The sequence below is a fragment of the Pleurodeles waltl genome, chromosome 4_1 (assembly GCF_031143425.1).
Source record: "Pleurodeles waltl isolate 20211129_DDA chromosome 4_1, aPleWal1.hap1.20221129, whole genome shotgun sequence".
Taxonomy (NCBI): domain Eukaryota; kingdom Metazoa; phylum Chordata; class Amphibia; order Caudata; family Salamandridae; genus Pleurodeles; species Pleurodeles waltl.
Window position 1 is genome coordinate 204259349 of NC_090442.1, and position 15504 is coordinate 204274852.

Here is a 15504-nt window from a genome sequence, read left to right on the forward strand (position 1 = left end):
ATCGTGGATACGGAACTTGCCGCGTCCGACTCCGTGTCCGTCACAGGGGGCTCCCTGACCGAGGCGAGGTTGCTCTGCATTAGCAGAGGAGTCTCTTTCAGTATTCTTGCTCTTTCTTCTGCCGCCTGATGATCATTTGGTTGGCCTCTAGTTCGCCTCTTGGTCCGTTTTCTTGAGGTAGATGCTTGCCACTCCACGTCCCCCTCCAAGTCTTCTCTTGTTTGGGCAAGGCCCTTGGCATGTAGCCAGGTCCAAGCGTCTTCTGGTGTGGTGAAAATGTGGGTGCGGTCTTCGCGGGGAATAGCAAGGCGTACTTTATGTTATGAATATGATTTGGTACACTGTTCCGAAATTGAAAGAAAAGGAAAGAGAAAGAGTCCTGATAATCAGGAGCAATAGTCCTCACACACGATATTTGGTGTCATGCTTCATCATCGGACAGCTCCTCGTCAGACTGGCGCTGCAATGTCTGACGGGCACCCCCCGAGGGGGGGCGCTTTGCCGGAGATCTTTTTTAATATACTCGATGATGCCGCGGAGCCAAATATGGGTCCGAGAGAGGAAAAAATGTACAGAAAAAGAATAGTAAAATTGGCTCAGATCCCTCACTTAATAGTTTATTATTCGCTGTTGGGAAATGGTCAAGATTAAAAAGAAGTCAAGGGAGTGAAACTGGAGACAATGCCCGGACACTCACACAAGAACAATCAAAATAATTAGGGAGGATGGAAGGGATCCAACACTCCTTAGTATGCGGTCGACATGTTTCGCGTCGTTGTTGGTCCAACAGGATCCCGTGACGCTTCTTCAGGACCTACTAAATCATGAATTTTCTCCAAAAGAAAAAACAAAATACCTACACTCCTGTTGACTAACACTCACAGTCAGGGTGTCATCAGTCGCTTACTAGGACTAAACCGGACTGGCTTTCCTTTCCTATCAGTCGCCCATCTCCATTAGACAATAGGCTCCATGGGATATCGCTGGCCCATCGCCCGGTACACAGAAAATGTTCTTGGTTACCGGTGTTAGATGCAGCACCTACCCGGGGGTCGCGTTCTTTATGTTATGTTCTCGTAGCTGCAGTTTAATTTTTGCATAGGAGTTCCGTTGATTCTGCACCTCCTGCGTGAAGTCTGGGTAGGCATTAATAGTTGAGTCCTCGTACTTGTAAGGGCCTTTATTGCGGAACTGTTGTAATATTGCGTCCCCGTCTCTGAAGTTGAGAAATCTGGCGATCACAGGTCTAGGTGACTGGCCCGGGGCCGGTGGTCTGCCCGGCACTCTGTATGCCCGTTCTACCGAGAAGAACTTGGGTGGGGTCCCGTTCAGTACCTCTTTAATGAGCCATTGTTACAAAGCAATTTCCGCGTCAGGTTGTCGCATCGATTCTGGGAACCCTAAAAAACGGATGTTGTTGCGGCGCGCCCTGCTCTCTGACTCCTCCGCTCTTCTCCAGAGCACCTTCAGCTCTGCGTCCATTCGTTGGATCTGTTTTCGATTATCCTGGGCCATAGGGGATATTTCAGATAGCCCTTCCTCGTTCGATTTCACTCTTTCCGCTAGTTTGCGGTGGTCTACTCGCAGGAGGTTCAGATCTTGTGAAACTGCGTCTATCCTATTTTCCAATGATGATTTAGTGTCCATTATTGCCTGCAGCACTTTCTCAAACTGCGCGGAGTGCGCCACTAGAGTGTTCTCCAAAGACTGTAGGGACGGGTTGGTCTGTTGATCATTGGGCGTTGTGCCAGTGGTGTTGCGGTCCAGGTGTTTGGTTCATTTGGTACTTCCAGCCCATGTGACTGCCCAGGAGTTTCCTTACGGGGTGTTGTTGTGTGCGACTCAGCACCAGTTTCCCGAAGGGGGATCAGCTTCTCAACTACTGCATTTCCGAGTAGTTTGCTCTTTTTTGCCTCCTTTATGGCATTAGTTAGTTGTGCCCCAGCAAGTAGACGTGCCGGGCCCCTGTAGGTTGGATTGCTGCTCCCTCCGCGTGGATATATCCGCTGGTCGCCCAGTTTGGGTTCAGCATGTCACCAAAGCTATGGGCGCTTTAGGCATCCTCTGTCCCATAGGCCTACCCGCTGGACGGCTCAGCCGGTAGGGGGCGGGTCCCTTTGAGACGAGTCGTGGCCGTGTCTCCTGCGGTCACCGGCAGTCCGCCGGAAGAACAAGGCTCCCACTTTATGTGAGTTAAGTCGAGGGAGGGGGGTGGGAAGCCCGGCTACTGTCTTTCGCCCTTTTCGCGATCCTCCTCCAGGGTGTACTTTGCTTTGAAGTTGAGGCCGACGCTGCACCATCCGTGTATGCAGAGGTGAAACCCCACTCCATCTCAGGCAGCCCCCTGCAGCTCGCCGGAGATCATTTCCCGCAGGCAGGGACGCTGGGGGGGGGGAGGGGCAAACAAAGGTGTTTCCCCTCAGTCTGGGTCCCAGCAGCCCCAAATGCGCACCCTCCTCACCTCAGTCTCCTCCGGTGGGCGCTGTTTCACACTCAGGTCCTCCTGTGCCAAGATCCACAGTAGGGGCCCCTAATGTCCTTGTAGGGCCGTCTTTTCCATTGCTGCCACTCCCCCCCCAGGCCAGGCAAAGCCCCTGTGGGACCCGAGTCGAGACCCGGGGTCCCGCCTCCACTGGGGCGGGCAGGGAGGGTCCGAGTCCTTTGTTTCGCCGCTCGCGCGGCAGGCACCACTCAGGGGGGGCGGGGGCGAAGGTCTCTCCAGCGGCCTCCCGGTTTGCGTGGGCCTCTGGCCCAGCCGGACAAAAGCTGCCGGCGTCAGGAGTCTCCTGGCCGCAGCGCACCCGTTCCGGCCGGCCGCGCCCGCCTCCCCCGGCTCGCGCGGGCACGCCGGGGGCGCGCCCCAGCAACCTCCGAGCTTGTGCTGGGCTCCCTACTGCCCACCTCTCGGTCCAGGCAGGACGGAAAGCCCGCTAGGTTCCGCGGCGCAATCCAGATGATCCGCCGCACTCGAGCAGAGCGCCCAGTGTCAGGGGGCGCCCTGAAGGATATTTTACGGCAGGCCCTGGACGGAGCAGTCGCTCAGGCGTCTGTCCCGGCCGCCATTTTCCCAGGTGTCCCAGATAAACCACCTTACCCTGCCCTATCTGGCTCTTTGAGGCCTTGATAGTGAGGCCTGCCTTTTACATGGCCTCCAAAACTTTCCAAAGGTGGACCAGGTGCTCATCCCAGGTGGAGCTAAAGACAGCTATATCATCTAGATCTGTTCCACTGAAAGCCCCCAACCCTTGCAGGACTGTGTTCACCAACCTCTGAAAAGTGTCAGGTGCATTTTTCAAAACAAAGGTCATCACTGTAAATTGGTAGTGCCCTCTTATAGTTGAAAATGCAGTTTTGGGTTTAGCATCCTCAGCCAATTTGATCTGCCAATACCCTGCAGTCAAATCAAAGGTGCTAAGATACTTGGCAGATGTCAGTGTATCAATAAGCTCATCTGCCCTGGGTATAGGGTAAGCATCAGTTTTTGTTACCTGATTGAGACCTCTGTAGTCTACACAAAACCTCATCTCCCTTTTTCCATCTTTTGAGTGCGGCTTTGGTACAAGCACCACAGGACTCGCTCATGGGTTTTCAGAAGGTTCAACCACTCCTAGATCAAGCATTTTCTGCACCTCTTGTTTTATGCAGTCCCTGACATGGTCAGGGTGCCTATAGATTTTACTTTTGACAGGCAAGCTGTCTCCAGTATCAATTGTGTGTTCACACCAGGAAGTTGTTCCTGGCACAATTGAAAAGAGGTCAGAAAACTGTCCAAGGAGATTTATGCAGTTGTCTTTCTGTTCTGCAGTCAGACAATCTGCCAAAACTACTCCCTCCACTAAAGCATCAGTTTCAGTGGTGGAAAAGAGATCAGGGAGAGGGTCACTCTTTTCTTCCTGTCCCTCATCTGTTGCCATGAGCAGGGTGAGATCATCCCTGTCATAGTAGGGTTTTAGGCGGTTGACATGAATCACCCTAAGGGGACTCCTGGCAGTGCCCAGGTCTACCAAATAGGTAACCTCACCCTTCTTTTCAACAATTAGATGGGGTTCACTCCATTTGTCCTGGAGTGCTCTTGGGGCCACAGGCTCCAATACCCACACCTTCTGTCCTGGTTGGTACTGGATCAGAAGAGCCTTCTGGTCATGTCATTGCTTCTGGAGCTCCTGGCTGGCCTGAAGGTTTTTACTGGCATTTTTCATGTACTTAGTCCACTATGTCCTGTTTGGGAGCTTTTAAAAGTTGTTCCCAACCTTCCTTCACAAGAGTGAGTGGACCTCTTACAGGGTGTCCAAAGAGGAGTTCAAAGGGGCTGAAGCCCACTCCTTTCTGGGGTACCTCCCTGTAAGCAAAAAGGAGGCAAGGTAACAGGACATCCCTTCTCCTCCTGAGTTTTTCAGGGAGTCCTATTATCATACCTTTGAGAGTTTTAGTAAACCTACCAGTCCATTAGTCTGTGGATGATAAGGAGTGGTGAACTTGTAGGTAACACCACACTCCTTCCACATTGCTTTCTAGTATGCAGATATGAAGTTGCTACCCCTGTCTGATACAACCTCTTTTGGGAAACCCACCCTCGAAAAGATTCCCAGGACGGCCTTTGCCACTGCAGGAGCTGTAGTGGTCCTTAGAGGAATTGCTTAAGGATATCTTGCGGCATGGTCCACAACCCCCAAGATAAACCTATTACCTGAAGCAGTAGGAGGGTCAAGGGGGCCAACTATGTCAACCCCTACCCTTTCAAAGGGCACCCCAACCACAGGCAGTGGAATAAGGGGAGCCTTTGGAGTGCCACCAGTCTTGCCACTGGCTTGGCAGGTCACACAAGACTTGCAAAAATCTTTAGTGTCCTCTGACATCCTAGGCCAGTGAAACAGGGGGACAAGCCTTTCCCATGTTTTGATCTGGCCCAAATGCCCAGCCAAAGGAATGTCATGTGCAAGAGTTAGGAGGAACTCTCTGTACTGCAGGGGAATGACCAATCTCCTGGCAGCTCCAGGTTTTGGGTCCCTTGCCTCTGTGTACAAAAGGTTGTCCTCCCAGTAAACTCTATGTGAGTCACTGACATTCCCATTTTGCTGATTTACAGCTTGCTGTCTGAGACCCTCTAATGTGGGACAGGTTTGCTGTGCCACACTCAGCTCTTCCCTGGTAGGCCCCCCTCCACCCAAAAGCTCAGCAGTGTCTGCTGTTAGCTCATCTGGTGAAGGTTCTGCACAGGGAGGAAATTCTTCTTCCTCAGAAGGAGAATCATCTGAGAGGGAGGGATAGTGGGTAGGGATTTGCCCTTGCTACCCCTAGCTTTAGGGAGCACTTGGTCCATTGTTCCAGGATACAAGTTACCCTGTCCTTTTTGCTTTTTGGCCTGAGCCCTTGTCAAAGCGAAAATATGCCCAGGAATGCCCAGCATTGCTGCATGAGCCTCCAACTCCACTTCTGCCCAAGCTGATGTCTCTAAATCATTTCCTAGTAGACAGTCTACAGGTAAATCTGAGACAACCACAACTTTCTTTGGACCAGTAACCTCCCCCCCCCCTCAGTTGAGATTCACAACAGCCATGGGGTGGCTAAGAGTGTTGTTATGAGCGTCTGTCACTTGGTACTGCTGACCAAGTAGGTGTTGTTCAGGGTGGACCAGTTTCTCTATTACCATGGTAACACTGGCACCTGTGTCCCTGTAGGCCTGAACCTCAACACCATTTATTAGGGGAAGTTGCTTGTACTTATCCATATTAAGGGGACAAGCAACCAAGGTGGCCAAATCAATGGCACCTTCAGAGACTAACACAGCCTCTGTAGTCTCCCTAACAAGACCAACCCCAACTACATTACCAATAGTGAGCCCAGCTACTCCCTTGGATTGGCTATTTGTAGGTTTTCTCCCACCACCACTGCTATTACTAGGGGCACTAGAATTTGCAGCAGGGGTTGAGGTAGTTGGAGGTTTGGTGTTTTTCTTTGGACAACTGGCATCAGTTGTACAATGGCCTTTGACTTTACACAAATAACACCAAGGCTTTTTAGGTTGATTATTGAAAGAGGATTTGGACCCACCACCCCCCAGAGGATTTTTGTGGGCCTGATGAAGACTCAGTTTTACTTTTGTCCCCACCCTTGTCAGAAGACTTACCATCCTTCTTCTTGCCATCCTTGTCACCCCCTGTACGAACTTTTCTGTTCACTCTTGTTCTGACCCATTTGTCTGCATTCTTTCCCAATTCTTGGGGAGAGGTCAGATCTGAGTCCACTACAGATTGGTGTAACAAGTCAGACACACAGTTATTCAGAATATGCTCTCTCAGAATAAGATTATACAGGCTTTCATAGTCAGATACTCTACTGCCATGTAACCACCCCTCCAAGGCCTGCACTAAACAGTCTACAAGGTCTGTCCAGTCTTGTGAGGACTCTTTTCTGGTGTCTCTGAACTTAATCCTGTATTGTTCAGTGGTTAAGCCAAATCCATCCAAGAGTGCATCCTTCAAAACTGCAAAATTGTTAGCTTCACTTTCTCTAACAGTAAGGAGCCTATCCCTACCCTTTCCAGTGATAGATAGCCACAATATAGCAGCCCACTGCCTTTGAGGGACCCACTGTACCATACAGGCCCTCTCAAGTGCAGCAAACCACTTGTTGATGTCATCCCCCTCCTTGTAAGGGGGGACTATCTTGTGCAGATTCCTGGAACCATGCTCTCTAACAGGATTACTATCAGGAATACTGCTGCTGCCACCATGAGGTCCAAACCCCAATCTCTGTATTTCCTTCTTCAGGTCTAGGTAGGGATTCCCTATCTAAGGCCAGCTGTTGCTGTTTAAACTTCAGTCTGGTCTCTTCAACCCTCAACTTTTTGAGTTCCCTTTCTAAAACGTTATCCTCAGGGTGGGTGGGTTGGGAATGCTTAGACACAGATGATAAATTGGAAACAACAGAGGGGGATCGGTCCCTAACTGACTGGACCCTAGCAACTTGGCCTCTAGGAATAAAAATTTCCCTACTGTGATGGGAATCTCCATTACTACCAACATTACTCGGTGTCCTGCTATGGGGCAGATCCTGTTCAGAACCCTCCCGTCCTCCCTCAAGGAGATCCCCGGAGTCAGAATGGGAACCTTCTATTAACCTCTCATTTGATGTGCCTGATTGGGACTCATCATTCACAATAAGCATGTTAAATAGAAACTCTTTTGTAGGGTTCTTTCCTTTCACTAAACCTCTATCTAAGCAGAGACTCCTTAGGCTCTTATAATTCAAATTGTCATAAGTAGTATTGACCATTTTAAGAGTAGAATCTACCACAGACATGATAGCAAAAGGTTTAGGGATAGTGAGAAGGAAGAAAAAGTTTCAGAACTTTTCAAAGAACAGAGAAAAAACTTGTTCTAACTTGTAGAAAACTTTTAGAAGTTTAGAGAAACTTTTCAGAACTTTGTAAAAAGTTTAAAAGGAGAAAAGAAAATCTTTTTAGTTAGGTGTACATTCACTGAACTGTTTTGTATATTATTCTCTTATGAAAAGTACACAATGACAAAGTGGTAAGTAGTTACAAGTACTTATCCCACGTGCGGCACAACCAATGTAGGAGGCTGCCCTGGCTTATAGTGGGTACCAGAGGTACTTACACCTTGTGCCAGGTCCAGTTATCCATTATTAGTGTAGAAGAGGTGTTTCTAGCAGCTTAGGCTGATAGAAGGTAGCTATGGTAAAGCAGCTTAGGCTGAACTAGGAGCCATGTAAAGTTCCTACTATACCACTGGTGTCATATGCACAATATCAAAAGAAACACAATACACAGAGTTACTAAAAATAAAGGTACTTTATTTTTATGACAATATGGCAAAAGTATCTCAGTGAGTACCCTCAGTATGAGGATAAGTTATATACACAAGATATATGTACACAAACCCAAATTAGGTAAGTAATAGCAAGGAAAGTAATGCAAACAGTGTAGATTTACAATAGATTGCAATAGGAGCACATAGGTATAAGGGCAACACAAACCATCTACTCCAAAAGTGGAATGCAAACCACGAATGGACCCCAAACCTATGTGAGCTTGTAGAGGGTCGCTGGGACTGTAAGAAAACAGTGAGGGTTAGACAAATAGCCAACCCCAAAACCCTGAAAGGTAGGTGTAAAGTGCACCTACTACCCCAGAGAGCACAGAAGTCGTGATAGGGGGATTCTGCAGGAAGAACAAATACCAGCAATGCAACAACAGTGGATTTCCGGACCTGAGTACCTGTAAGACAAGGGGACCAAGTCCAATAGTCGTGACAGTGTTGAGAGTGGGCAGGAGCCCAGGAAATGCCAGCTGAGGGTGCAAGCAAGCTGCCACCTGTTGGAAGAAGCTTGGAGTTCTGCAAGAAAGAAGAGGACTAGGAACTTCTCCTTTGGAGGATGGATGTCCCACATCGCAGTAAAGTTTGCAGAGGTGTTCCCATGCAGAAAGACTGCAAACAAGCCTTGCTAGCTGCAAGGGTCGTGGTAGATGGTTTTAGGTGCTGCTGTGGCCCAGGAAGGACCAGGATGTCGCCACTTGGAGGAGGAGACAGAGGGGGTGCTTAGCAACTCAGGGAGCCCTCACAGAACAGGCAGCACCTGAAAAAGTACCTGAACAGGCACTTGGAAGGAAAGAGATCCGGAGTCCATGTGAAGTCACAAAAGGGAGTCCCACGATGCCGGAGGACAACTCAGAAGGTTGTGCACTGCAGGAAGGAGTGCCGGGGACCCAGGCATGGCTGTGCACGAAGGAAATCCTTGAAGAGTGCACAGGAGCCGGAGCAGCTGCAAATCACGTGGTACCCTGCAATGCAGTCTAGCGTGGGGAGGCAAGGACTTACCTCCACCAAACTTGGACTGAAGAGTCACTGGACTGTGCAAGTCACTTGGACAGAGTTGCTGAGTTCCAGGGACCACGCTCGTCAGGATGAGAGGGGATCCAGAGGACCAGTGTTGCAGTCTTTTGGTGCCTGCGTTAGCAGGGGGAAGATTCCGTCAACCCACGGGAGATTTCTTTGGAGCTTCTGGTGCAGGGTGAAGGCAGGCTACTCCCAGAGCATGCACTACCTGGAAACAGTCGAGAAAGCTGGCAGGATGAGGCACTACAATGTTGCTAGTAGTCGTCTTGCTACCTTGTTGCGGTTTTGCAGGCATCCTGAGCAGTCAGCAGTCGATCCTTTGGTAGAAGATGAAGAGGGAGATGCAGAGGAACTCTGGTGAGCTCTTGCATTAGTTATCTGAAGAATTCCCCAAAGCAGAGACCCTAAATAGCCAGAAAAGGAGGTTTGGCTACCAGGTTAGGAGGATTGGCTACCAAGAGAGGTAAGAGCCTATCAGAAGGAGCCTCTGACGTCACCTACTGTCACTGGCCATTCAGAGCAGTCCAGTGTGCCCCCAATACCTCTGTTTCCTAGATGGTAGAGGTCTGGGACACACTGGAGGAGCTCTGGGCACCTCCCCTGAGAGGTGCAGGTCAGGGGATTGGTCATTCCCCTTTCCTTTGTCCAGTTTTGCGCCAGAGCAGGGCTGGGGGATCCCTGAACCGGTGTAGACTGGCTTATGCAGAGGTGGCACCATCTGTGCCCATCAAAGCATTTCCAGAGGCTGGGGGAGGCTACTCCTCCCCAGCCCTTCCCACCTATTTCCAAAGGGAGAGGGTGTAACACCCTCTCTCAAAGGAAATCCTTTGTTCTGCCTTCCTGGGCCAGGGCTGCCTGGACCCCAGGAGGGCAGAAACCTGTCTGAGGGGTTGGCAGCAGCAGCAGCTGCAGTGGAGACCCCGGAAAGGCAGTTTGGCAGTACCCGGGTACTGTGCTAGAGACCCGGGGGATCATGAAATTGTCCCCCCAATACCAGAATGGTATTGGGGTGACAATTCCATGATCTTAGACATGTTACATGGCCATGTTCGGAGTTACCATTGTGACGCTATACATAGGTCCTAAGACCTATGTATAGTGCACGCGTGTAATGGTGTCCCCGCACTCACAAAGTCCGGGGAATTTGCCCTGAACGATGTGGGGGCTCCTTGGCTAGTGACAGGGTGCCCACACACTAAGTAACTTTGCACCCAACCTTCACCAGGTGAAGGTTAGACTGATTGGTGACTTATAAGTTACTTAAGTGCAGTGGTAAATGGCTGTGAAATAACGTGGACGTTATTTCACTGAAGCTGCACTGGCAGGCCTGTGTAAGAATTGTCAGAGCTTCCTATTGGTGGCAAAAGAAATGATGCAGCCCATAGGGATCTCCTGGAACCCCAATACCCTGGGTACCTCAGTACCATATAATAGGGAATTATATGGGTGTACCAGTATGCCAATGTGAATTGGTAAATTTAGTCACTAGCCTGTTAGTGACAAATTTGGAAAGCAGAGAGAGCATAACCACTGAGGTTCTGGTTAGCAGAGCCTCAGTGAGACAGTTAGGCATCACACAGAGAACACATACAGGGCACATACGTATGAGCACTGGGGCCCTGCCTGGCAGGGTCCCATTGACACATAGACTAAAACAACATATATACAGTGAAATATGGGGGTAACATGCCAGGCAAGATGGTACTTTCCTACAAGCTACATCACTTACAAATCCATCACAAGCACAAACCCTGCTTATCTTGTAGACAACTCACCATTCTCTGTGGTTCTCAGCTCATCTACAGTCAGAATACTATCAGACTGCAAACTAAGAAGTGTGAAAACCAAACTCAAGATAGCAGCCTTTTTCCCACTATGTGCCCAAGCTCTGGAACAATACCCTTTAGGACTGCCCTAAAGGTGTTTCAATTTAGGGAAAGAGTTGAAGTCACACCTCTTTAGAGAACACTTCATCACAATGGATTAACTATCCACAAACAAACTACTTCCTTTATCGCTCTTTGAATTTATGCTTGTCTTTCACCCTGTACAGCTCTTTGCTACAAAAAACATATACACCCTACACGTATACATATATAGATATGTATGCATGTGATCTGTACTGCAGCATGATGTGAAGCCAGAATGGTAATCATGCAGGAGATTGATGTGACTACTTTTTCAATGATCTTGGCAATGAAGTGCAAATGTGTGATGTGCCCATAGCTGGAGAGGTCATCAGGCTTTAATATAAATGTATTTAGTAGGGCAGGGATCTAGCCTGTTTTGAGAGCTTCTGGGAAGATGCCTTGAGTTCATGTCATGAAGAACTACTAACCTATTATTCAGCTCCATGCAAATTCCTGGCTCCCTTATAGCCTCTTCTGCAGCAGTGAATAACTCTATGCTCAAAAAGAAGCAAGATTTTAAATAAGGACCCTATTACGAGTTTGGTGGTACAAGGATCGCCAAACTTGTGGTGGCAGTCAGACTGCTGCACTTCTGGCAGTCCGACCACAAGATTACAATGCTGGTGGTTGGACCACCGGGGGACCGCCGCCACCTCCAGGGATCCATGATCCCAGCTGGGTGGTAGCGGTCGGAGTTGTGGTCATCCACAGTGGTGCTGAGTTCAGCACAGGCGTGCTGATCACAAGTCCTCTTTCCTCCAGCCTTTCCATGTCGGGGTCTCTCCATTAAAAGGCTGCCGGAAAGCTAGTGGTGGGAGCCCCTGCACTGCCTATGGCACGGGCAGTGCCAGGGATCCTCCTGCCGGCACCCTCAGAATGCACACTATCTTCACTGCAGGCAGTCTGCATTCCAAGGATGCTGTGGCACCACGGAATTGGCCTCGGCTCCCTTAAGGAAGCCAAGGCCAATGTTGTGTTGCTGTTTCTGATGGTCAGACCGGCGGAAACGTCGTAATACAATGTTTCTGCCATCAGTTCGGTGGAAACATCGTAATACGACTGGGGGGAGGATGCTGGTATGACAGCAGCCTCCTCACTGTGGCTTTGGCAGTTGGGTCATTCCGGCCACCAAAGTCGTAATAAGGCGCAAAGCACCTCATTCTGAGACCTATTCACATGGGAATTTCTGTGTACTTAAAGTAGAACTCCTGTAGTAAGCTTTTGGTGTTTGCAAAAGCAGAGTTAACTATAACCTGTGCCTCTGCCATCTACTGCTTATGATCTCACATATGACATCACTCATGACATGTTCTTTGGCATCTTTTATGACATCACTGATGACAGGCTGTGGTCCCGGCTCCATCTAATGAAATATCAGATGAAACAGGGACCACTGCCTGCTCCATATGATATTTTACGTATCAGGAAACTTTTTTTTTTTTTTTTTAAAGCAGCACTGATTTCTTTAAGGGACATGGCATGGATGTCAGTTCACCAAAATGCCTGGGGTAGTAAAAGTGACATCACACACCCTTTGATATTTACCCTTTGGCCTTCACTTTCACATGCACACACACATTCACACATACACACTCTCCTACATGAGCACACTACCAGCTGCAAACATGCACACAGCATACATTTAAAAGTTTTTTTACTTACCTCAGAAAGTCCTATTCCAGCTAGTTGCACTCCAGTTCTATTACAATAATAATGAACAATTCAATTTTCTTCACTATTAGTGTAATAAAAACTTGAGGCGAAAGGTGTCACAGTGGACATTGATATTGATGAGCTATGAATGAGCTGCTGCTATATTCCATGTACTGATCTTGCCCCCTAAGGCCAAGGGTCACAAAGCAAGTGCCAGGTGTCACAAGGGGCAAGCCAGTGGTGACAGTTGCAACCCCTTGTGGCCCCTAATGATGTCCATGGGACATGGTCAGCTGTGAAAAAAAAGCTGCAAACCCAGGTAAGGTGACCTGTTGTTCCTTGCAGGCCACCATTCTTGTATTATTAGCCAATCATGGGGACGGGGGTCAGATATAGCAGCCTGCCTAATGAATATTAAGTACAAAGGCCATTTTGTAGTCCCCTGTGACTGGATGTTTTGCCATGTGACCTAAAGGTATATTGGTTGAATCATAAATTTAAAAACTGGTCTTTTAACACATCTTGCCCTTATTCGGTAACCACACGAACAACATTAGAGAGAAAAGACAACAGTCTGAGCAACGTCGAGCGAATGACCAAGTGAGTGAATTTGGAATATGTACTTGTGCCCAATGTGCACTGACAATTGAAATGAAACAGTGGGAGTGGTACATGTTATTTTCTGGTCTTTCAATTAGGGCTTACATGTGGTATCTTGTTGCCAATGTTCAAAGATTGAAAGTTAACCCAAGACATTTGAAACCTTGACCTATTTCATTTTCCAGGTGCCTTTCTCATCCCATACCTCATCTTCCTCTTCACATGTGGGATCCCATTGTTCGTCCTCGAGATCTCCATAGGACAGTACACAAGCCAAGGGACCATAACCTGCTGGAGACGACTCTGCCCAATTTTTGAAGGTGAACTATTTTTTACTACTTTATATGTTCTTAAGGCTGTAGAACAGAAAACACTGATACAGATGAAACACACAGGTTTGTAACTAATTTGATTAACTAATTTGAAGATATGAAGTATTACATTTTATATGTATATATATTACAATTATATTGTGACTGGATTTGTGTTTCAGTTTGATGAAAGCATAAAACACTTGGCAATGTTGATGGTTGATATAATACACCAGTAAGACTGATTCTGTAATCCTCACTATCATCATAGCATATCGTTTTTGGAGGTTTACAGGATAAGATGAGGATAAGATGAGGATTCTCCTCACAAATATTCAATAGTTTATAGTTACAAAAATTGTAGCTCTGTGTAGTGACTGTTTAATTTTCAATCGAGAGTTATGGAGCTTGGTGGATGGAGATTAAAACACCTTTGCAGAGTTAGGGGCAGAGTGGAAAGATACCATATAATAATGGGTTGGCATGTCGGTAGTATGTGATAACATGCTTTTGCTAAAAGTTATTCCACAAACAAATCATTTTAAAATAACAATGTTTTTGCATAACATCTTGGACCATCTTAGGTCTGTCAAACAGGGGCTGAGAAATAGGGGGAGGTGTCCCAAAACACATTTTCCCGTGCAATTTCCCATAGGAATTATACCAAATTTGACAGAAAGCTAGATCTTTACTCAGCTTACCCCGAAAATGTTCTGTTTGTGATTTGGCATTAATCCATTCAGCAGTTGTCAGAAATTAAGATTAAAAAATAATTAATGGTGGACTTGCGAGTACAGTACCGCACATTGCCTGATTCACAAAGGTACATTTACATCTGTGCACAATAAACAAGACACATATGGCCAAACCCCAACAATGTACAGCCCAGCCCTTTTACAGACGTTTTCATGGAGAGCCCAGACCTTCCAGACACCCAAGCCCCCTTAAGTGGCCAAACCTCTACTATTCACACCCTTCATCCTGTACCAGACCCTCTACTAGTAGGGGACTTCTCATGCACAATCAGTGAGCCAAGCCCAAACAAAGCATAGCCTTCCCAGGGTTCAGAAATCTTCATGGAGAACATACTCCCTCAGGGCACCAAAGCCTTTTTAGGTGGTCAAGCCCCTGTTACTCACACTCTTTGCCCTACACCAGATGCTTTATGGTTAAGCAACGTCTTGTTTGCAATCAATGAGGTGGGCTGGCTAAGCCTCTACAATGCACAGCCTACATGCTGCACAGAAGTCTTTACAGAGAGCCCACTGCCTCCAGACACCAAAGCCCCTTTGAGAGGCCATGCACCTATTATGAACACACTTCACCCTGTACTAGACCCTTCATGGGTAGATGACCTTTCGCACGCAGACAATGAGAGGAGGGCAGCCAAGCCCGTAAAGAGTACAGCCTACACTTTGTACAGAAGTCTTCATGGAGATCCCACTCCCTATAATCAAGCCTTGTGAGGGGCCAAACCCTTAGTATGCAGTCACTTTACCCTGTACCAGACCCTTTACAGGAAGACGACATGTCACATGAAATCAATGAGACAAGCATGGCCAAGCCCCTACAGTGTGCAGCCTACACCTTGTATGAAGACCCTCAAAGACAGCCCACTCCCTGCAGAAACACAAGCCCTCTGACAAGGACATGCCCCTGCTAGACATAGCCTTGGCATGTCCACAGCTCTTTACAGAGAGCCCACTCTCCCCAGACATCAAAGCCCCATTATGTGGCTAAGTTCCTACTACCCACAGCCTTTGCTTTATCCACAGCTCTTTATGGAAAGGCCAGTATCTATGACACTCAAGCTGTCGCGTGGGCTCTCATTATCCTAAATGAGACTACTGGATTTCTAGGCAGAAGGATCGTTCCCGGTGTGGGGGACTGAGTCGGACCCACTTGGAAGGACCTCTGTCACCCTAAACACAGTTTTGCTCCGGCTAACTAGCAGTGCCTCATTTCTCCAAAAGAGAAGAGATGATGGGGCAGCCGAGCGCATTACATCTTTGGTACTTCTCAGGGAAGTCGTGGTCACTCAGATCCTTACCAACTCTCTCATTTACAATATGATCTCATATACAAATGACAAAGGCAGTGTAAGTTTTATATAATGTTTTAATAAAACAACTGCATTTTAGATATTAAGACTTGAGCCGCAATAACCAGAAC

The 15504-nt window shown here is 47.9% G+C and overlaps 1 protein-coding gene across 1 annotated transcript in view; it reads left to right on the top strand.

Moving 5' to 3' along the window:
- The window catches only part of LOC138287578 (sodium- and chloride-dependent GABA transporter 2-like), a 633422-nt gene that overhangs the window by 64549 nt on the left and 553369 nt on the right, over nt 1-15504 (top strand). The window contains exon 2 of the mRNA XM_069228136.1: nt 13207-13341. Within this exon, the coding sequence (XP_069084237.1) occupies nt 13207-13341 (135 nt within the window). The remainder of the gene's footprint in view (nt 1-13206; nt 13342-15504) is intronic.